We start from the raw sequence: 22,559 nt of genomic DNA on the forward strand, positions 1-22,559 counted from the left end.
GAGTTTTCTGCCATTTAAGAAGGCAGATGATAGAGAAGGAAGGGGAAAAAAAATTAAAAGCCAAGAATTAAAGCTGGAGAAGGAGGACAGAGAGTAAAACTGCCAAATGACAGAAGTACAAGCACCTCAAGCAGCAGCAGTTGTGAATGGGAAAGTAGGAAGTATGTACTGGTGCAATTGAGATCATGAAGACAAAGAGTGAGGCTTTGTTGTCTTGTAGGACTGACTAGTACCTTGAGGACTGAAGGAATTAAGCAGGAGGAAGAGGTCGTAGGTTGTGATTGCCAACATTTATACAAGAACCCTTGTGAGAGAGGAGGAAGAGCTGTGAACAGTGGAAGGAGCAGTCCTTGTGGGAGCCAGAGTGGATACAAGGGCACCCACATGCAAGATAAAATAGGACTGGGAGTAGCAAAAGAGGCAGAGATCCTGAGAACATGGTTCAAAACTGCCAGCTGGCAGCGAGGGCTGGCAGCTACCTGGGGGCTGCAGGACACCCTACGGGGCTGGCACTCCCAGGCATCAGGTGCCTCCTGATGTGGGATGGGATATCTGCCCATCAGCAGGTGAGGGTCAGGGTCAGACACAGCCTTGTGATGGCAAGGCAGGGCCATGATGATGTGCACTGCTACAGACAGTTGTGAGAGAGTAAAATGGGGAAAGCAAGATGTGTTATTTGTGGTTAAGATTTTGAATATGACAATTATGAATATTATTTATGACAAATGTCATAAACATCCATAGATTTTGTTACACTGTTGTATTTATCAATATAAACTCCTGTCTTTAAATACTGTTTAGAAGTGCTAAGAATGTGCAGACTATTAGAAATGTGAGATAAAAATATAGTGGTGATATTTGTAACTTCAGGAGGTATATACTTACCTTGCTCACTGTATTTATGAAAAGCTGTGTCCTGCTATTGCGTATGATGCCTAGTGGTTCAGCAATACAGAGAAAATAGTTTTCTGCTAAATATTTTTTTTTGTTTTGGTAAATAATATTTTGAAATTATGATAAAATACTCTGCATGTCATTTGGAAATAAGGAGGTTGAGCTTTGGTATTTAATATTAGTCTTATTCTCTAATCATTGCATTAATACATCTCACAAAACACACTTGGCGCTAGCAAATTTCCCTAAATGTGGTGCTTGGAAGTTGGTCATGTATTCACGTGCAGTGTGAAATTGAAGGTATTCCTTTGGGCTTAATTTTACTCAGAAATGTTCTGACATCATTAATAATGCATAAGTGTGAGAGTCTTACATTAAAAGAAAGCCACAGACTAGGTCACTTCTAATCTGCACAATGATTCCTACATGGCAATTAGTATTACAATAATACTACTCGGCAACCCAGCCGCAGTCCAGGAGGTTCCTCCAGTGTATGGATGATAACTTCCTCATGCAAATGGTGGATGAGCCAACCAGGAGAGGTGCGCTGCTGGATCTCATCCTCACTAACAAGGAGGGTCTGATCAAAGCAGTGAAGGTTGAGGGCTGCCTTGGTTGCAGCGACCACGAGATGGTAGAATTCAGGATCTTGCGTGGTAGGGTCAGTAGAATAGCAAGCAGAATCGCAACCCTGGACTTTAGCAGGGCAAACTTTGGCCTCTTCAAGCGATTGCTAGGGGAAATCCCGTGGGCTAGGCTGCTTGAAGGTAAAGGGGCCCAAGATAGTTGGTTGACGTTCAAGGACTGCTTTTTCCGAGCTCAAGATCGGAGCATCCCGACACGTAGGAAGTCAAGGAAGAGGGTCAGGAGACCTGCGTGGCTAAATAGGGAATTGCTCGGTATGCTCAAGTGGAAGAGGAGAGTTTACAGGTCATGGAAGGAAGGGCTGGCCACTTGGGAAGAATATAAGGCTGCTGCTAGAGGATGTAGGAAAGCTGCTAGGATGACTAAGGCCTCCTTGGAATTAAAGCTGGCGAGAGGGGTCAAGGACAGCAGAAAGAGCTTTTTCAAATACATGGCAGGTAAAACTAACACCAGAGGCAATGTAGGCCCGCTGATGAATGGGGTGGGTGCCCTGGTGACAGAAGATGCAGAGATGGCAGAGTTACTGAATGCCTTCTTTGTCTCTGTCTACTCTGCCGGAGGCAGTCCTGAAGAGCCCTGTACCGCTGAGACCTCGGATGAAAATAGGTCAACGGAGCGGTCTGCCTTAGTCAATGAGGAATGGGTTAAAGACCAGTTGAGCAATCTGGACATCCATAAATCCATGGGTCCAGATGGGATGCACCCGCAGGTGCTGAGGGAACTGGCAGAGGTCATTGCTAGACCGCTCTCCATCATCTTTACCAAGTCTTGGGAAACGGGAGAGGTGCCTGAGGACTGGAGGAAAGCAAATGTCACTCCTGTCTTCAAAAAGGGCAAGAAGGAGGACCCGGGTAACTATAGACCGGTTAACCTCACCTCCATTCCTGGGAAAGTGATGGAACACCTTATCCTTGGTGCCATCCTAAGGCATATCAAGGATAAGAGGGTTATGAGGGGCAGTCAACATGGCTTCACCAAGGGGAAGTCATGCTTGACCAATCTCGTAGCCTTTTATGAGGAAATAACACGGTGGATGGATGATGGCAGAGCGGTGGATGTGGTCTACCTTGACTTCAGCAAAGCGTTTGACACGGTCTCCCACAGCATCCTTGCGGCTAAATTGAGGAAGTGTGGTCTGGATGATCGGGTAGTGAGGTGGACTGTGAACTGGCTGAAGGAGAGAAGCCAGAGAGTTGTAGTCTATGGGGCGGAGTCTAGTTGGAGGCCTGTATCTAGTGGAGTGCCTCAAGGGTCGGTACTGGGACCAGTATTATTTAATATATTCATCAACGATTTAGATGAGGGAATTGAGTGTACTGTCAGCAAGTTTGCTGATGACACTAAGCTGGGAGGGGTGGCCGACACGCCAGAAGGCTGTGCTGCCATCCAGAGAGACCTGGACAGGCTGGAGGGTTGGGCGGGGAATAACTTGATGAAATATAACAAGGGAAAGTGTAGAGTCCTGCATCTGGGCAGGAACAACCCCAGGTTCCAGTATAGATTGGGGAATGACCTGTTAGAGAGCAGTGTAGGGGAGAGGGACCTGGGGGTCCTGGTGGACGACAGGGTGACCATGAGCCGACACTGTGCCCTTGTGGCCAAGAAGTCCAATGGCATCCTGGGGTGTATTAGAAGGGGGGTGGTTAGTAGGTCGAGAGAGGTCCTCCTTCCCCTCTACTCTGCCCTGGTGAGACCTCATCTGGAATATTGTGTCCAGTTCTGGGCCCCTCAGTTTAAGAAGGACAGGGACCTGCTGGAGAGAGTCCAGCGCAGGGCAACTAAGATGATTAAGGGAGTGGAGCATCTCCCTAATGAGGAAAGACTGAGGGAGCTGGGTCTCTATAGTTTGGAGAAGAGGAGATTGAGGGGTGACCTTATTAGTGTATATAAATATATAAAGGGGGAGTGTCACGAGGATGGAGCCAGGCTCTTCTCAGTGGCAAACAATGAAAGGACAAGGGGAAATGGGTACAAATTGGAACACAAGAGGTTCCACTTAAACCTGAGAAGAAACTTCTCAGTGAGGGTGATGGAACACTGGAACAGGCTGCCCAGGGAGGTTGTGGAATCTCCTTCTTTGGAGACATTCAAAACCCACCTGGACACGTTCCTGTGTAACCTTATCTAGGTGTTCCTGCTCCGGCAGGGGGATTGGACTAGATGATCTTTTGAGGTCCCTTCCAGTCTCTAACATACTGTGATACTGTGATAAGTATGTAAAAATGGGGGAAGGGGGGAGAATGTATATGTGCTAAATTTTTGGAGGCTAGATAACCTTTTTATTGACACAGCCCAGTTCAATTGAAGATGCTTATTCTGTCGTGGTTTTTAAAAATCGGTTTTCTGTACTCTGTAAGAGTAGAAGAAGGGATAATGGATATTAGGTAGTAGAAAACTAAGAAAATATTCTTACTTTAGGCAAGACTGTTTTAGGTAATTGTGATCACTCCTGCATGTGACCGTCTCTCTCTGGGTCACTTTGGGCAACTTACTGTATATGAACAAACTCTGTAAGTGGGACATGTGCATCTGAAGAGTACAAAGCAATTGTTTATTGGTTAGCAAACATAAAAGATGGTAGGATTTAATGAACTGCTAGGCTAGGCATCAGTGTGCGTCCTGTGCAAGACAAGACATCTGAGATTCTTTGCTGCCAGGCAGCTGTGGATGAGGTGGAGAAGGACCAGTCACCTCTGTTCCCTGAAACAGATCTTCATAGCTTCTGGGTTGCTGTCTGCCACCCTCTTGTTTTTCTTTGAGGTTTGATCCCTTTCCACAGAGGTGTTTTTCATCCTGCAGCCTTAAGCTGGTAACAGATCCAGTGTCACCAGTCCTACCTTTGTTTGTGGTTTTACCTTTCTGATCTTGAACAGAAAAACTCTCTGCTTTCTCTGATGTCTTTCTTGTGGCTTGGCAATTTCCTTGGGAATAAGCCTGAGGCAAAGTGACACCGCTGTACTGTGTCAGAGCTAGACTGTGCCACAGCAAGCTGGGCCCCCCCAAGGGAGGTCATACAGCAGAAGCATTAAACACCGAGGTCACATATTATCAGACATCAAATAAGGAACTTAAATGAAATTAATTATTATTGGAATTTTAAGTGCCACAATTGATTATTTGGGAATTTTATACAGCTTTACTGTTTGGGATTTTAAAAATAATTTGAAAATTTGAAAACCACTGAACACTTGCTTTGTGGTAGTGCTTCTGTTACTACTGTTTCAGATGTTAATAATGTGTTATGAGAAACGCACTTTGAACAGGCAGCAAACACCACTTCTCGGTTCACATCTCCTGCAAATCTTTCAGAAGATGCACAGCCTGCAATTGTCCTTTCTTCTGTTTTAGGTGATGGGCCCCATCATGATCGATGTTGTGTTTACAACCAGAGCAACATAGTAGATGGAGTTTACTGCCTCCCGATAGCACACTGGATTGAAGTCTCTGGACATACTGATGAGATGAAACATACAACTGACTTCTATTTTAATATTGCAGGACATCAAGCTATTCATTACTCCAGGTAAAAAAAAAGTGCTGGGCTTGGCTGGTGTCAAGCATTCAGATAGAATACTAATAGAGTAAAGCGAATTTGAAGTAGTGAATGGCAGTATATATGTAACACAAAAGTTTGACAAATATTCAGCGCTTCTTTGCAATTAAATATATCTTTTGGCAATAAGAAAGAGAGATTCTGAGTTCAAGGGTACCTGCAGCCTGTACAGGTGTGTTAAATTGCATCATATCTGAAAATGAGTAGTTATAATTTATGGATAAATTTCTGGAAACCTGTCATTTTCAGGTGCTTGTCCATGCACACATGTAAATATGCATGTATGTAGTGTGTTTGGTTTGGGATTATTTTGCTGAAGATAATCTCCTAGGAAACAAAAAAAAATATTCCTGCACCAGAACTTTAGAGCATTACATTATTGCTCATGTGCAACAGTAACTGCTCTTATAGATGAGTTCTACTTCTGTGCTTGCATTTAAAACAATACTGAAACTTAAACAAGTCTTAAAATGTTTGTACTTCCATGCTGTTCACTTGAGTCCACTGCAGCACCAGTGGAACATCCTGGCCTGAATTAGGAGACAGTAAAGCTTAAAGAGAGGAGGGCACCTACCCTTTAGGGCTGCAGGTAAAGCACATGCTGTATTTAGGGCAGCAGGCTTAGTGCTGGTGTTTAACAAAGAGGCAGTGAAGAAGTTGGGACTATTTGTAACTTTTTCCGCATCTCCAGTCATGGATGTGGCAGCAAGTTTGTTGATTGATAATGGTTGCATGAATGCTGACACCCCTGATACACCATGTGCAGCTGGTGGGAGTTACAGAGCAGTTGGTGATCCCAAAGGGGTATGCATTTTTTAAAGAAATCAAACCACCTCTTACTTTCATTAGGCCTTAGCATTGTGTTGTGTGAATGCCTCCAGATTACCATTGCAGCTACACCAACCTCACTGTCTCATCTTTTCTTTCTACTCTTTGGTCTGTACCCTCCCACAGGGTAGGAAGCAGAATTGTCTGTTTTCTTATCAGAATTGCAGTGTATAAAGGAAAGATTTCTTGCTCTTGTTATCTTTTGGAATAATATGGATTCATGAACACTGTTGGGCATATGTAGGTATTCATGTGGCTTGGTACCTTTTCCCTGAGACCCCTTCAAGCTATATAGTACACCCGACAGAATATACTGTTATCTGTATCTTAAGCATCCATTTCCAACACCTTATCAGAGAAAAGATCTTGTTTATTCCCAAGCACAGATTTGTCAATCCCAAATAATCTTTGCTTGGCAGAGGAAGTTTGAGAGAAAGAAGAACAGATGTCAGAAAAGGAATATCAAAACACTAGAGGCTAACTTATCTTTCTTTCCAGAGGCAGCAGTGATCCATTTAATACTGCCTTATCTGCATGACTATATGTTTCCAAGATTAGGTAAAAAGCTGCAGATTCTGCTAAAGAATGCCTGAAGAAAATTTTCTGAGTTGTGTAGTCTTTTCCATCTGAGGATCCCCTCCTCCATTCCCCTCTTACACACACATACCTTCATTGCAAGGCAACCTTTTATGTACATCTTCAGTAATTCTTATCGCAGTCCTTTGAGCTATATTAAGTGAGCATATCCCATAACAGTCCTGCTACGTAATTATTTTTAGCACTTTGAAGATATGCAGCCTTAAATGGCTTTTGAACAGTTTGGGGCAGATTTGCCTTTCTGCTGGTTATAAACAGCCCAAAAATTACTGGTTAATTAAGATTTTTTTATTTTTATTTTTTTTTGGTAGAACAGCCGCAGTGAGATGATGACAATGCCTTTAATTTGTAGTAGATTTATTGATTCAGAAGAGAAATAAGCAGATTTATATCACCAGCAATAAAATAATAAGCCCCAAACAAAAAGCCCTACCAAAAAATCCCAAACAGAAGCAAAGAGCCAGTCCCTCTGCTTCTGTGGTTAAAAGTATGGTCAGATCATAGTTATCCAGCTAAGGTCACTTTTTCCCATGCAGTAATGGAGGCAGCAGTACCACAGGGAGCTTTATGGGCACAAATTCCAAGTCCTATCACTGGCTGTAGGATCTTTAAAGAACGGTGGTAGCTGGAAAGAAATGATTTATCAATGGAAACTTTTGAAGTGAGCCCCTTCCCTATGTTGCTCCTCTTAATAGGATTGCCATGTGTGAATTAGCTGGAGAGGAAAGTTTATCTCTTTGAAAATGGCCTACATGAGCCCTTGGGCTGATTTTACTTGTTGGTTCTCTGCTCACAACAATTAGAAACAATTGCTCAGAACTTTGCTACCACCTTGCTGCTTCAACTTGAAATGGGCTGGAGAAGGATGAGGAGAGTCTGCTCCCTGCTGTTGCCAAAAGTCATTTGGAATCATGCTGGGGATGATGGGAATGCTCCCAGGGATTAGATTTTTCTTGCTCAGTATAGGTGTATTCACTCATTGAATTCAGTGAGTAAATTCAGTGAATTTATGTTTAAACTTATATTTAGAGAACTCGCTTTGCGTTGGTCATTTGGGTTGGAGAGTGTATGGTGCTTTTTTAAAGCATAGCAGGATTTGAATGAATGTTTTTTTTTAACGTGTGATACGGAGCTTGCCTGCAGCTACAGAGTCATGACTGATAACCTCCCAGGTGTTAGTGTTCACTTGTTTCGGACATATAATGACACATATCACTGAAATATAATTCAGAAAAAAATAACAACCCCTTTCTCTTTTGTATTAGATATCACTGCAATAAGATGCCTCCAAATTACAGGAGAGTTCACTTAGGTCACAGTAATTTTCCAAATTAAATTAGAGTTATTGTAATCTTTTCTGGAAGAAGATAACTTCAGAAAATTTGTAACTCTGGGGCATGTTAGCTCTGTTCCAGTTCCATCTGTGGAAGGTGGACTTCCTAATTTATAGCTGTTATATGCCTTATTATTTATATAAAGAACCTCTGCAGTTCTCAGAAGAAAGGTATTGCATGAGAGCAAGGGAGGGAGTGACAGCTGAAAATACAAAACCTCAAAATAATATTTGGAGACAATAATGCTTGATGGCAGAATTAGGTATTGTGGGAATGAATAGCACTGAGAGGAAAAGACATCTTATTACAGTTTTCTATTTTCAGTCTACTTTTAGGTTTCTAAGTCCACCCCTGTTAACTAGTGAGTTTGCACAGTTTTTGCCTACTCGTTCAAATATGCTGTATGACCACCACCTCTTCATTTTAGGACATACACTTTGATGCCATCTATGGTGCCTAATTTTTAATAATATATGTTTCAAATGTACTGTCTTCATAACTGTAATTCATTGTGTATGCTTTTTGTGGGTCATGTCTCCTAAATCTGAAGAAGAAAAGCATTTTTTACATCCTTTGTGTCTGAAATGCAGCTAAGCTAGATTCTGTAAGTTCCCCAGTCTGTTTGTTAGACAACAGTGACAGCTATCTGTAACTGAAATATTATTGGAGCTGCCAAACATTTCAGAGGAAAATACACAGTCAGCTTTAAATGTAAAAGTATGTAACAGAGGAGTCGCTGTATGAGAGTAGCCATGGGTCCTGACAACAGTTTTATGAGGTACACTTTTTATAGTAGCTTTTTTGCACTTTAAGCCATTAGTGGTAAGATGGTTTCCTTCCACACTGCCATAGTAATGCTGGTTATAACCTAAGTTAAATGTTAAGTGGGGATGACCAGGAAAGTCACATAAAAGGTGTCCTTTTGATTTGTATCAATAAGTTAATGTAGATAGGTGAGTGGATGGGGAGTGATCCAGGGCAAAGTTGAGATGTTTCTTGTTTACCTTCTGGAGGCACTAAAATAGCATTTTGCTGATGAACACTGGGTGTCCTTTTGCCTGTAGTAATAATTCTGTGGATTACTTTATTGACATGCATCTTTCATTGGGGTGGAAAAAACCCAGCTGGTTGAGTATGTTTTTGTATGAGAATCACTGGAGAAGGGAAATAATTTAGCTTCTATTAACTTATTTGGGTCATACGAGGCAGTTATTGCTATTCGAATGTTAGAACACTGCTGGTATTGATGAACATAAAGACATACTTAAAGGCATCTGTGGTAGGACTCAGCTTGAGATTAACATCACTAGATTCATATATCTGTATACAGCAATTCAGCTCACTGATAACTAGATGTCTACTTTAGAGTGAAATGAAGAATTGAGTTGCTGGCGAGCTCCACTGATGATGCTGATGAGTTCTCAATTGGTTTGTAATGAGACATTAAACATCCTGTCTGGTTGCTTGAATGGTGCTGTCTAGTGTCATCTGAGATGCTCTAGAGTTTCCTGTCTGGCCTCCAGCTCCTGCGCTACAGGAACATAGTTTCTTATAGCTTGTTGGCAGTATCTGTAAACCCCATCCCCCCATCCAGCTGTTCCAGATGTTACAGGTTGTCTCACTTGTGAGTGGAAAGCCACCTTTAGGCAATGCATTGACCATTGCTGTGCTGAAGACACACATCTTCATCTTGATCTTGTATCTCGTCTCTCAGCTGTATTAATGAATAATGTCCATCTTGATGCAGTTTAAATTCAGAATTACCTTTGAATTGGGCCACTGAAAAAAATGTTTTTATTTTCACTGTTTAACTTCTCTTCTGACTTACCAGTTTTAATTCATTCACAAAATAAAATACCCATCAAAGTGTAGTTATGAAGTAATTTTTTTATTACTGAACTATAAAGAAAAGCTTTAAAGAGGAATCTGTCACAAAAAAAAAACCGCAGAGTGCAGTGAACTATGCTACTGTAGCAGAAAGCTGAACTGATATTTTATGCCTACATTATGAATTGAGTGAAGAGGTGATGATGTCTAGCCATAATTAACATTAAAAGCTGAGAGCTAGCTGTCCCCTGTGCCTAAAAGAAACTTGTGGTATTAGAGCAAAAAATAGAAATAATGAGCTCCTGAACAAAAGTCTTCAATTGTATTCCAATAAAATAATCTTGATTAAAAATACTTAACATCAATTGGAGTTTGCCTTTTCATTTGAGTACTTGGGGTTCTAACTTATCTGGCCATTTTATACTTTAAATGATGAAAATATTTTAATGCACATTTTGTGATATGTTTATCATAAATGAGGACATTGGCCACTGATTTGAATATTATTATTTTTTTTATACTGAGCTGTAGCCTTAAACTTGAGTAAATTAGAGCCATTGTTTATTTAACAATGGGGTTCATTTTTCATAGAATGGTTCAAAGATTAATTCTATTTTTTTGTCACTTGTATATCTTCAGTTTTTTCCTATATCTCCCTCAACTGGAGCTGTGAACTGCTCTTACTAGTCTCTGCTGTGAAGAAAATGGATTTTATAACAGTGTAAGAAGTGACTTTTAAGTGATTTTATTATTTAAGTTCTTGAAAATTAAGAGAGTGTGAGGAAATAGGAGGAGATAAGACAAATTATAAGCTTAGCATTTCATCAGGTTTTAAAGTCCTTATTTGTTTATTTAATTTGGGTATATCTCTGCATTGGGTAATGAATGCCTTTTTCTTCCACATTTATTGACCATCCAAACAAAAAGTTTCTTCTTTCATGAACTCCCTACTCTTGTGCCCTCCCTGACAATGGCTAGAAACTTGAAAACTGGTTCTGCTTTCTAAGGGTTGTTACGTTGCATGAACAGGATGGCACCTGGCTGGGATAACCTAAGCCAGGCTCTCAAAGAGTTAGCTATGAATCTCAGTCCTGTGAGCTGTGAGCAGAAATAGAGTTTTAGGCTGTACATCAGTACAGTCACAAACTGTGGTGCCTGCATAATGCTGTGTATGAACTGGATCATGGGAACCCACTTTTCAGTAATTTTGGTTTTCTGAGTGTTAGCAAATTGCTGTTCTCAGCACATCTCCCATTCCTTCACTGTGACCTACAACCTAGCACTTGAAAGGAACTTGAAATGGGAACTCTTGAATGTCAGTTACCCATTTCTTGTGAGTGCCGTAGTAACAAGGAAAATCTGGCATTAGAACAGGTGATGTAAATTTTGCCAGAAGAAAAAAATCAGAGCTTTTAGATTAAAGATTTTTGCATGGCTGTCTTCAATATTTGAACTCAGAGTATTATTTCTACCTATAGTGTCTGGTCTCTTAAATCTCATGAATGGCTGCTAGCCAGCATGCTGCCAGGTTTGTTGTGTACTGTATTGGCTGAGGGACACAAAATATCATCTAGACTTTGGAATGACACTGTTGAAGTAATGGCTGATGAATGGTAAACTATCTATGAAACAATGATAAAATTGTGGGAGGGAATGATTTTGGCAGCAAATGGGACTGAAAAATAGCAAACTTGTGAACTACTAATGTTTTTATGTCAGTGATTTTTTACATGGCAGGCATCATTAATATTAATCAGCTTTTCTGGGTGTTTTCTTTCTATAAAGCTACAATGTATACTGTCATTATTGATGAATTAATAACTTTGAACAGTTCATACATATAATTAACAACATTTTATAAATGTTTTAATAGGGTATTTTACATTGCATTAGATTATTAGAGCAATTAGAATAATACCTGATTGCACAGTAAAAGCACAGTGGCTTTCACTTTTGATGAGAGCTAATGTGTTTCTAATGAACGACAGAATATTTTCACAGTTAAGAAATTACTAAATCCACCAAAGGAATGCCTCGCACTCATCTGTAGTAGAAAGAAATGTCTTCCACAGCACCTTCATTATGTTGTTTGCCTTCTTAACTGTTAACACTCCTCATGAGGGAGAGCAGAGTTGTGAAGTTCTTTCCATTCCTTATCCTTGAAAAGAGAGATAAAGCTTTTGGATGTTACAGATCTGATTTTTTCTTTATAGGTAAGATTTTTTCTTTCTTAATCAATTCTGAGTCATACTCAGAAGTAATGTCAAGGACCTTCAAGCTGCCCAGTGGTTCAGCCAAGGAGGAGTTAGTTGGCATCCCTAAGCTCTGAAGTGATATGAGTGTGCAGTAATTTCCTGAGAGTATTGCTATAAACCCTAAACAATAATGCCCACGAGGTAAAAGAGTTTTTGCAGCAACAAAGCTCCTCCTGTACTTCTGTCTCAGAAGTTAATGTCATTTTGTCAGTCACAGGGCTGGGCTTTAAGGGGTGTGTGCAGTGCCACTGCTGGACTGTCCAGGTGTATGTGGCAGCAGGAGGAGGAATGGGACCACAGCTGCAGTCCTGCTGCTTGGAACACCACATTGGCACTGCTCTCTGAGGCAGCAGTTGTTAGACATGTCATTCCTCTGGAACCCAAATAATGTCTGTGTATAAATTATCCATATAAAGTACACTGAGCATGGCTCAATGTGCTTCTAGTCAGCTCAGGGAATTTGGGAAATACGAAAAATTTGAAAACCTGGTAAAATGTGGGTAGCTGGGTTGGACTGAGCATTGTGAGGTGGCAGAGGGAAAGCTGGAAATACTGGCTACTTCATGGAAGCAACTGGCTTTTATTCACATACGAGGAGCTTGTGGGTTGCAAGGTGCTTTAGAAGGAAACCTGAAATGAGGGCTCAACTCAAAAGAGCTAGTAATTCAACCAAGTAATTTCTAAACAGTGAGTGGGCAACAGGATACAAGCTAAAGGGGAGCTTAACATGCTGTCTGGATAGTCTTGTGAGTTTTATCTGGATTTTTTCCTGAATTTTTCTTTACCATTCTGCCATTCATATGTGGCTTATGGAATGGCCATTTGATTGAGAGTTATTTATTTAGAGGGATAATAATTTAGGAATGAGTATTTAATAAAAAAGCAGCAAGCAGAGGCTGGCTGCTGATGGGAAGATGAACGCCTTTCATCAGCTGACTATAATGGGTAGTACTTGCGAACACAGTTGCTCTTTAAAGTGGATCTTTTCATAGGTGTGTCACAGCATGAAATTTCCTTACTTCCTAAAAAAACCTTACAGTTCTGTTGACACAGGGAGCAAAAGCTAGAAAGAAGATTGGAAATCCTCTATGGAAAAACCTTGAGGAGTAAACTCACTTGTTTGTTCTGTTTTTCTCTGTGGGATATAACAGACAAATGTTGATAGTCTAGTAAATATGAATTTTGTGTAGGGTATCACTTCTAGGGAGCAAAAAATGTTGTTGCTTCTAATTTCTCTTTCTGTTTTACTGTGCATCCCTGTCCCTTGTCTGTATTTCTTCTGGAGGTCTTCAGCCTTTTTTCCTGCCCTCTTCACTATTTAACATTCAGGCTGTCAGTGAGGGAGTAAAGTTCTGTCTCCACTGGAAAGCAATTTGCTGGTGTTGCTGACTGTGAATGAAATTGACTGAGATTGTGAAATCCTGGGCAATTTACCTCACAGCTGGGACAGTGGGGAAGGGGCAGCGTCACTCTTTCACTAAAGATGATGTTCCAGTTATGTTGCAGATACTTATCTCCTCTTAGCTTTTTCATTCGTTAGGTGCTCTGTAATCACTATAATTTCTTAATATAGTTTATCTAAAGATAGCAGAAGCTCTTTCTCAAAAACAGAGGTTGTGTACTCAACCATATTGCTATTTAGGTTACCAGGAGGGGGCAAATTCAGGTATTTGGTTGTTACCAGAAGAACTTACTAGAAGAACTCCATAATTTACAACTGGTGAAACTTTTGAACAAGGGACTCGTGTTTCCAGTGTGGACCCACTCTGTCTACCCTTCCCATGGTTTTTAGCAGGCACCACTCCTAGGTTGTTGGTTAGCCCAGCAAGCCTGCAGCTGACTTTTACGGAAGAAAAATCCTCAAAACAAGAGAGTTTGCAGTTCCCAAAAGCTGATAGTTTATTACCATCAGATAGTTTATTACCCCTAGCTGGTTGGTGTCTGCTTGCTCATTGTATTCCCTATTTCTGAAAGAGGTAACCTGCAAGTCAGAAAAATTGGAAATAAACAACTGCATAGTTGTTTCAGCTCAAATGAAATGGGAAAGTGTAAAAGATACCTCAGTTAAACCAGTAGCAAGCTGAAGCTATTAAGTTATGAATTCTACCTCTATTTTCACTAATTTTTGTAAATGCTAAGAGATATAAATGCAAGTTATTATGCTTAAATGCTTTAGATATTCACAAGATAATGTTAAGAAAGCTCCTCTGTATAAAAATATGCAGAATCCTATTTAAAGGATAAAAAAATATTTATTAGAAAGGAAACGTGAATGTAGCTATAGTTTCTTTGAAGTTTGTCTCAGAGATATAAGTATTTTATTTCCCAAGAGCAAATAGATTTTATCAAATTGCTGCTGTATTTTCCCATATATATTTCTCTCTCTGCAGGAAAAAACAAAAACACAAAGAAATGAACTGTCTTCCCAGGGAACATATTAAGAGGTTGAACTGAAAATCTCTTTTCCCCTCCTTTACTGCTTGTACTTTGGGAAATTGAATTTCAGGGGGTCAGGTGCATAATTCCTGCTATTGTTCAGTTTAATGTATGCCCTCTTGTGAACTATGATAAAAATTGAGTCAAATGTCATAGACTTTGCCAAGTTATAAGAAATGTAAATTTTCCTTTATTGGTTTAATAGATCATGTTTTGTAAGTTCAAATGGAATGTCTTTTTTCTTTGAAGTGAAACACCTAATAATAGAATGATGATTTTAAGCATGCAAGAAGAGGAAAAATAGGAAATATGAAATTCAGTTTCAATACATAGAAAAATAGGAAATACGAAATTCAATTTCAATACATAGACAAGAAAATGCAGTAAAGGAGACGCTTCCTTCCTCCCTCCTCTTCTCCCTTCCCTTTCTCTTCTCCCTGCCTACCTACCCACCCACCTACTTTCCTACCTACCTGCCTGTAGCTTCAAGTAAGTGGTAAGCAGCAGGAACAGGATAGTAGCATTCATGCGGAAAGTCCATTCATCAGCTGTGGACCAGTAGCAAGATTCTCCATGGCTGTGACTTTCAGTTCTGGGTCTGGATGCTAGGAACTAGTATATACATGTGGGTACTGGTGGGCTTCTAGAGATTTTAGTTTAGTTTATCTAGCTTCTCCAGGACTGCCTTTTCAAAACCCTACAGACACTTATTTCCAGTGCCTCCACTGTCCCAGGATGAAGATCTGATAAGGAGGATATACAGCTTCCCTAATTTCTCTAGCATTCCTTCTTTCTGCAGTCCAGCTGCCAGGTTGAAGGGTTGGCTGTATGCAAGCCATTCATAAACGCAGTGTTAGTTACTGCTGTCAATACAGAAGACTGAATTGCTCAGCAACCTGTAATAATGAGTTGCTTTGATCTGGTGAGATGGAAGGAGGAGAAAGCTTGTCAAATATATTTGAGTTCTAGGTAATAAGGCTATCCAGTCTGAGTAACAATTTACAAATTTACAAAGTCAAGCTTCAGCCAAGAATGTAAACACATTTGCATAAACTTTAGTGGCAGTAGATCACTTTAATACCTTTGCTGAGATGCCTGCAATTTCAGTTTCCAATCAGGTAGGACAATATTGCTAGGAAAAGAAAGAAATCTTAAGAAATGGCCGTTTAAAAATATAGACAACCCTTGGTAATTTTTGTCAATCTTTGGCTCCAATAAAACCCGCAGTGTTACTCATTCATAGGATTTATGTCAAACTTTTTCTTTTTCTTTTTTTTTTTTTTTTCTCCCTTAAACATCCAAGACTTCTTCAAAAGATCCCACTCTACTTTGCAGTTTTGTGTTAAGAAGTCTTACACAAGTCCTTCTGGGACCTCTCAGTAAGCTCTGTTTTAGTCTCAGCTTCAACCTTTGAGGCTGGTAAGTCATCCACAAGGGTTATTAATTTTATGTTTATAATCTAGTAACCAGTTATGCTAGCTAAAATGAAGTTTCCTGATAATTTTCTTATGGTAGCACCAAGCAGATGTTGTCCCTTTGATTTGACTTCATTGTGGGAGTACATTATTTTAGATATTTATGTAGCTGACTGTGGTGTGTATTGATTCCTTTTTTCTCAGTATTTCTAAGATGTTGTTCCCAGCCTGTAGTACTCTAGGATGTGTCTGTCCCTCATTAAAATGAATGTAAATGAGTTTACATGGGCTTAGAAATTCTGATAAATAGCCTAGCTGGATTGAACACAGATACAGAGCCCATCAGGACTGTTGTATTTGGATGGTACCACAAGGGGTGGATGTGCTGCTTCCTCTGGCTGTTGCAGCTCTGAGGGGATTGCAGCATTTTGTCCATATATGCATATGCTGCCATTTGGATCACAAGGCCACCTTGCTATAATCTGTGCTTTGCAGTTATGCTATTTTCATGAATATGTGCCTGTTTCTGAAGCACTGGAATGCATTTCTATTGGATCTAAAATGCTGCATTTTGAAAAGTGGTCTTATCTTTTATTGTTTTCACAGCCTAGGTTCCTAAGCAGCTAATAAGTAAACTCTGAAAGAAGACAAAAGATATTTTTACCAGCAATTCCTGAAACTTCTCAGGCACTAACTTAAAGTTCATGGATAGCAGTTTAAGTTAATTTTGTTAAGATGCTTTAACTTCAGGATGCCAGCAGTGGCATCATTCCCATTGCTAAGCATTAATGTTAGAAATTCTCATTCCTAATGCCAAGAAATTCATGGCTTATTACAATCTGGCTTAGTTTAGCAGCCTGTTGTTCTTGTGTTTCCAAGTATTCTAATTCAAAACAAATGGGAATGTTGGCAGCCTAACAGAGACCTATATAGGAAGTAACCATTGGCAACCATGGCTGCATGAGACAGGATTCTGTAATTGGAGCATTTAAGTATTAATCCTCACAAGCCAATGGAGGAGTCCTTTCCAGTTTGTTCAGTGCAAGCCTTGGAACTTGATTCTCAGGCTGAATTTTTGTGACTGGAACATTATTTTCTTCAGATAATGTTTATACAAATGAAAGTATGAGAAGAGTAATTCCCTACAAAGGCAAATCCTGCTTTCTACTGTATTCAGTCTTTTCCTTAGGGATCAGTAGAAACCTCAAGTGTATGTTTGAAAATAAAGTCTGACTAAGTCCTGTAAGGCTGGATCTGGACACCCCATCCTACAAAGCACTGGTATGCTTGTGAATAATTACTTTCTTATCTCCACAGTAGAAATATGTAGTGAAGTATGATGTAAGATGTTTCACTTTGAATACAGGGAGGTTAAAATTTTATCTTCCACAGTTTAGTTTTGGCCATATACTTAAAATCCTCTGAGACCAAGTTATTTTAGATTATATCTAGAGATAAAATAGATTATAAAAAAATGTATAAGATATAAATTCATTGGCTTTAAGCTTTTTATTGGAAGGAGATGAATGAGAGGGGAGAACAATTTATAGCGTGGGTTTTTTTTCCCCCTATATAGATTCAAATGCACTGCAAGCTTAATGAGAGCAAGTCCATTGAATCTATTGGAGCATGCACGCTTATTCTGGAGACAGAATTAGATAAATTTGATCTTTTGTCTGAAGAACAATGATGGTTTACAATCCCTTTTGCACTTCCATTCCCCAAGGGGCACAAATCTGGAACGTGTTCTAGTCCTGGCATGGAAGAGATCAGCTCTATCAGGCTGGTTTATCTCATCTAATAGTAATTGACCAGGCTATGTAGCTTTTATGACACTACAGTTGAAGCAAAATAAATCGGCTTGTAAGGAACTCTGTGGCTACCATTGCTTGACTTCTGGTGTCTGAGATAGATAATATAGTTACCTGAGGACTGAGGAAGAGGCTATATTACTATCTGTAAAAGACGTTCATAAAATAGTACAAACAATGAAGAAGAATTATTGAAATTGACCCTGCTTTAAGATCAAATGGATATTAATTGCTTCTGAATGAATTTAGAATGTAAATTATAACAAAGTTCTGACATCAAAGGAATGATGTCTGAATTCTGGCATGAGCTTTCAAATAAGGCAGGGAAGAGAGGGAGGGTAAATTATTTCAAGATGGAGCTTGATAAACTAATATAGATAGTGAGCCCAAAGATGGAAATTAAAGTTTATTATAATAGTATCATAGATCATAGGCTCAGACAGACCTCAGAAAGCATCCAGTCCATTTCCTTGCTCTAGCTTAGTCTCAGTTATATTTAAATCATTCCAGGTTTATCCAGCCTGCTCTTAAATATGATCCCATCTCAGTGATGAGACTGTACAGCCCTGATACTCTCCATTCAGTTACCTCACTATTCCTACCATTAAAAAGCTTTCCTATTCTTAAGTTTTCTTACCACAATTCAATTTCTTCTTGTCCTTTTCACAGCAGACTTGGAGAATTAATTAGCATCCAGCCCCTTTATAGCCGTCTCTTAAATGCTTGGAAACTCCTACCCTGTCTCCCAGAATCACAGGGTGCTTGAGGATGGAACATCTCAGTGTTTTCATTTTGATTTTAACCCTTGGTTCTCTAAATCTTTTCTCTGAAAACTTGCCTTCTAGATTTCTGATTGCTCTGGAACTCTCTGCTGGGCTCTCCAGGTGTTTTTCTTCCTTCTTCCTATTTCTCATGATGGTGGTCTACCTACTGAATACAACAGAAGGATTATTTTGTGACTCTTGGGCATTGTGCCACTGCTTATATGTCCAAGTATTACTGTCATTTTTGCGGTGTGGAATCTGGTTTCCTCCCCAGTTGTCTAGGTGTTTTCATGAAATATGCTCCCTGCTGTGGCTGGGTATAGGATGTTAGAAATGCCCTTGGTCTCTGCAAGCTCTCCTTATACAGTGTTTTGGTGAGTTTCTTCTAATAAAGCTGTAATGCTCCCTCTAAAGGAATGTTTGGGGTGGTTGTGAAAGGGGAGAAGGGGCCGTAAACTAAAAACTTTGGGAATCCATTTAGACTAAACTTCTTTTATGTGGCTTGTGTCCTTCTTTCCCCATATCCTTGGGGCATTCAAAACTAGGACAATCCATAAAGCAGACATAGCCTACAGGCCTCCCCCGAGTAGAATCCACCAGAAGGTTATGAACGAGTAGGAGAGCTGGGCTGTGCTTAGGCATTAGTATGGTTCCTCCTTGTCTCATAACCTGAAGAGGGCTCCATATCACCTGCTGTAAATGCAGATCGGTGGGTGAAGAGGGGTCAACCAAGCCCTTTTGTGCCATCAAGCTGTTGCTATGGAAATCTCCTCCTAAAACAGCAGAACCTGAGGGCACCGTATCACTGCTTTGTAGCTGAATGTCTGGGTAACCTTGTATTTCAGTTATCAGTTTGATATTATTCTTAACTGCTTTTATTTAGGACATCGTCAGCTTGAGGTCAAATCTTTATGGCTTATTTGCTCTGCGTATCAGCAAATGAGGTAGATGGATGCCACATTCATGCATAAACTTGAAAATGTGAAATAAATCAGATCCTATTAAGCATAACACTCAGAATTCAAGGGCTTGAGAAACTGCGTATAGCTAAGATGACAAAGTGTTGTTCTAAAGTGATAAAAGCAGGTGTTTCTTTTTAGTTTCCAAGTCTGCTCCCATGTGAGAAGCTAGATAAGTAGTCCAAATTACATCTAAGAAGAAAATTTGCCAGAGCTTAATTACTTTTCATCACAGTGCCAAATAAGAAGAAAAAAACCCCACCTTGGAACTACATTGTAGTCTGTTTAATTCTCCTCATTTAAAGCCCTGAGGTAGAATTTTTAACTTCACAATAAATTGCAATCTTTCAGTGGTAAAGCAGAACAAATTTGTAAGCAACAACGTGTGCTCCTTATACATTGCCATTGAGGTAAAAGTGGTTTTTTTTTTGTTCGAAAACATAAGTAGTTTTTACAAGGTCTGCAGCTGTGCTGTTTCAGTGTAATATGGTTTTATCATTAATCAACACTTTCCTCTGATGACTTCTGCTACGGTTATGGACATTTATTCCATCGTTATTGATAAAAGTGATTGTATTAAGCCTGGGCTATTAGATCTTGGTGTCCTGTGATTTAGACCATGGTATCATCAAACTTTGCTTCCTACTCTGGCCAGTAGTGCTTTTCTGCGTGCTGGGCAATTGAGTGCATCAGACTGTGCTCAGTCAATCCTACTTAAGTCAAGGCTTTCATCACAAAGCCTTCATCAGCTTGTCTTCTGCAAGGAGACTTTATCAGTAAGTCAACAGGAGAAGGGATTAAGACCACAGCCATTTAACCAGGTGTGCTGTGCAGTGTACAGAGAAATGTCAGTCTTGTAGCTCCTCAGTTCCACATTATTATTTCACTGGTAAGGAGCATTTTGCTGAGAGATCGCTCTGTCCCTTATTTAAAGAGAATGTAGTGAAGCCAGAATTCTTGTGCAAGCCCAAACCTCTGTTCCAGTATCTGTCTATGTTGTCAGTACCTTGGAGAAAGATTGCAAGAATTAAAAAATGGAAAAAAAATAAAACCCTGCCATTTTCCTCAGCTGTTGGTAGTTGCTTTATAGGTGAAACTATATGGAAGTTGAGATTCTTTACTTCTTTAATGTAGATAAAGCCAGGTGATTTGCCCTTCCCATCCATTTTACCTTTAAGCAGTCATCTAATTCCCTCTTAAAGCTAACATCTCACTCTGCCCTCATATGAAAGTATTTTCTCAAGAAATAGCTGGTATCTCCTGTATTTTGAATGTTTCAAATTTTCTGTATCTTTTTTTTAATACAATAAAAAAGTTAATAGAAAGTTCAAAGTTTGAGTACATAGAATGAGAAAGTTTACTGTAAATTTTATGTTATTTTCAGTTCACTTCTTTGTACAGGCTGATATTACCACTTTGACCTCTCTATAAAGCAACACTTTCACCAAGCATCACTGCAAGCATGTACTGTTTCTCTTTCTAACTGATTATAGTTAGCTTAAAATCCAGTGATGTGTATGAGTGGCTGAGTTATTTCTTTCAAGTGTGCAATAACGCATGGTGCATTACTGAGATGCATTCATGAACTGTGAATCTCATTTGCTCCTCTGCTGTGTATTCATTTAGATTTATTTGATACCACTAGCAGCAGTAACTAATAAAATCTTAAATAATTCTGTTTTGGGCAGATTTTACTCTCTCCTTGAGTAGGCTTGTCTCTTGTGAGAGATCTTGAAAACAAGATTCGATACTGAATGTAGGCCAACAGTGTCATGCTATAAATGGACAGTCAGGGAACTGTAAAGAGGGATGCAGCCTTTGAGGCACAGGAAGTAACTAATCTTCAGTTCTTAGAAATGGTAAGACCTCTTTCCACTACTAGTCATACATCTTAAGAAAGATGTTGACCAGCTGGAAAGTCCAAAAGCAGACAAAAATCATCAGATGCTTTAAATCTGGCAAACTAGTGTGTGTGTGAAGAATACAAGGCTGTGTGGGTGTGTTTTAGTAATTTTCAGATAGGTAAAAGGATTTTGCATATCAGAAAGTAATAATCTGTTCTTTTGTCCATTATGGAGACAAGAAGATGTCAGTGTGACCTGTGACTGCACTATTCATGTTGGACTTTAACAAAATATTCCTGAAGGTGAGGATAGTTGTCAGTGTGCTTTCTACATATCAAACAATATTTGAAAGTTTTCAGATCTTCCACTGGAGAGCAGAATTTGGTTGCTTGAAAATCTTTATGTGTTTGTAGATGCTTTTCAGGACATTAGATAGCAATCTAAGTAATGTTTCTAGGTTACTCTGACACAAGTACAGGATTCTCATCTGATTTCTAGTAAGTGTTCTTAGTATTTTTACTGTCACAGGTTCAGAAGAAAGGAAAAAGAAAGGCCCAGAATTGAAATGTCTAGCTTGGTTCTTCAGGGAAGGCATGCATGTACCTAAGAATAAGCTGCTATACATTGTTAAAAGGATGCCAAGGGCAAAAGAAGGAGCACAAGCAGGATGGTAGTTCTGAGTCATCATAATCCAGTGGTATCAGCATTTAAAGTGATGTGTCTTGTAACAAGGCAGAGAGTAGAGAAAAGACAAAAGAGCATCTCAGCTCTACATCCTACAGCTGGTAGGATTTCCTGTATTCTCATTTTGATTATGTCCAAAGCAATACTTTTGGGGAATCTCTTTTGTGTCAAACGAGAGAGGGAAAGAGAGGTAGGAGGTTTTTTTCTGCCATCCGCCTCCCTTTATTTCTCATCAAACATTTGGTCTTTGAAGTAGTTTAAATTTGGTTAAAAGTGAAAAGTGTCAATGCAAGCTTTTGATTAAGACAGATGATAATTTTACATTAATAATCCACCTTATAAAAACATTCTGAAGCAGTTTCTATTCTAGTACCATCAGGGAGGGGAAAAGGAATGCACTGTAAATGAAAGCAGTCCCCAGTAGTTACGGTGCTGCAAAAACCATCTCTGCATTTTGCTTCAGGCCTACATTCCCCTTGAGCTGCTTGCTTGTAGTGGTGTCAAGGTAATAACCCTCCATAGTGGAAAAAACACTCTGTATGTATATGAGCATCACAAACCACTGGGGTCAACTGACTGAATTATGTATGTTTTTCTAGGGATGCAGAAGTTTTCTTGCAAGTTACATGCAGCTATGGTTGCATGCTACACCTTCAGGAAATAAAAGCATTAAGGGAGGACACAGCTGTTGTTTCAGCTAAATTGCTCTGTTA

General features: G+C 39.6%; 1 protein-coding gene across 1 annotated transcript in view; it reads left to right on the plus strand.

Moving 5' to 3' along the window:
* Nucleotides 1-22,559, plus strand: part of EPM2A (EPM2A glucan phosphatase, laforin) — a 41,555-nt gene that overhangs the window by 11,597 nt on the left and 7,399 nt on the right. Inside the window, exon 2 of the mRNA XM_061378778.1 lies at nt 4,888-5,062. Coding sequence (XP_061234762.1) covers nt 4,888-5,062 — 175 coding nt within the window. The remainder of the gene's footprint in view (nt 1-4,887; nt 5,063-22,559) is intronic.

Source organism: Neopsephotus bourkii, unplaced genomic scaffold, assembly GCF_033783945.1.
Source record: "Neopsephotus bourkii isolate Nb327-2 ecotype Australia unplaced genomic scaffold, CSIRO-AGI_Nbou_v1 NB_1767, whole genome shotgun sequence".
NCBI classification, from domain to species: domain Eukaryota; kingdom Metazoa; phylum Chordata; class Aves; order Psittaciformes; family Psittacidae; genus Neopsephotus; species Neopsephotus bourkii.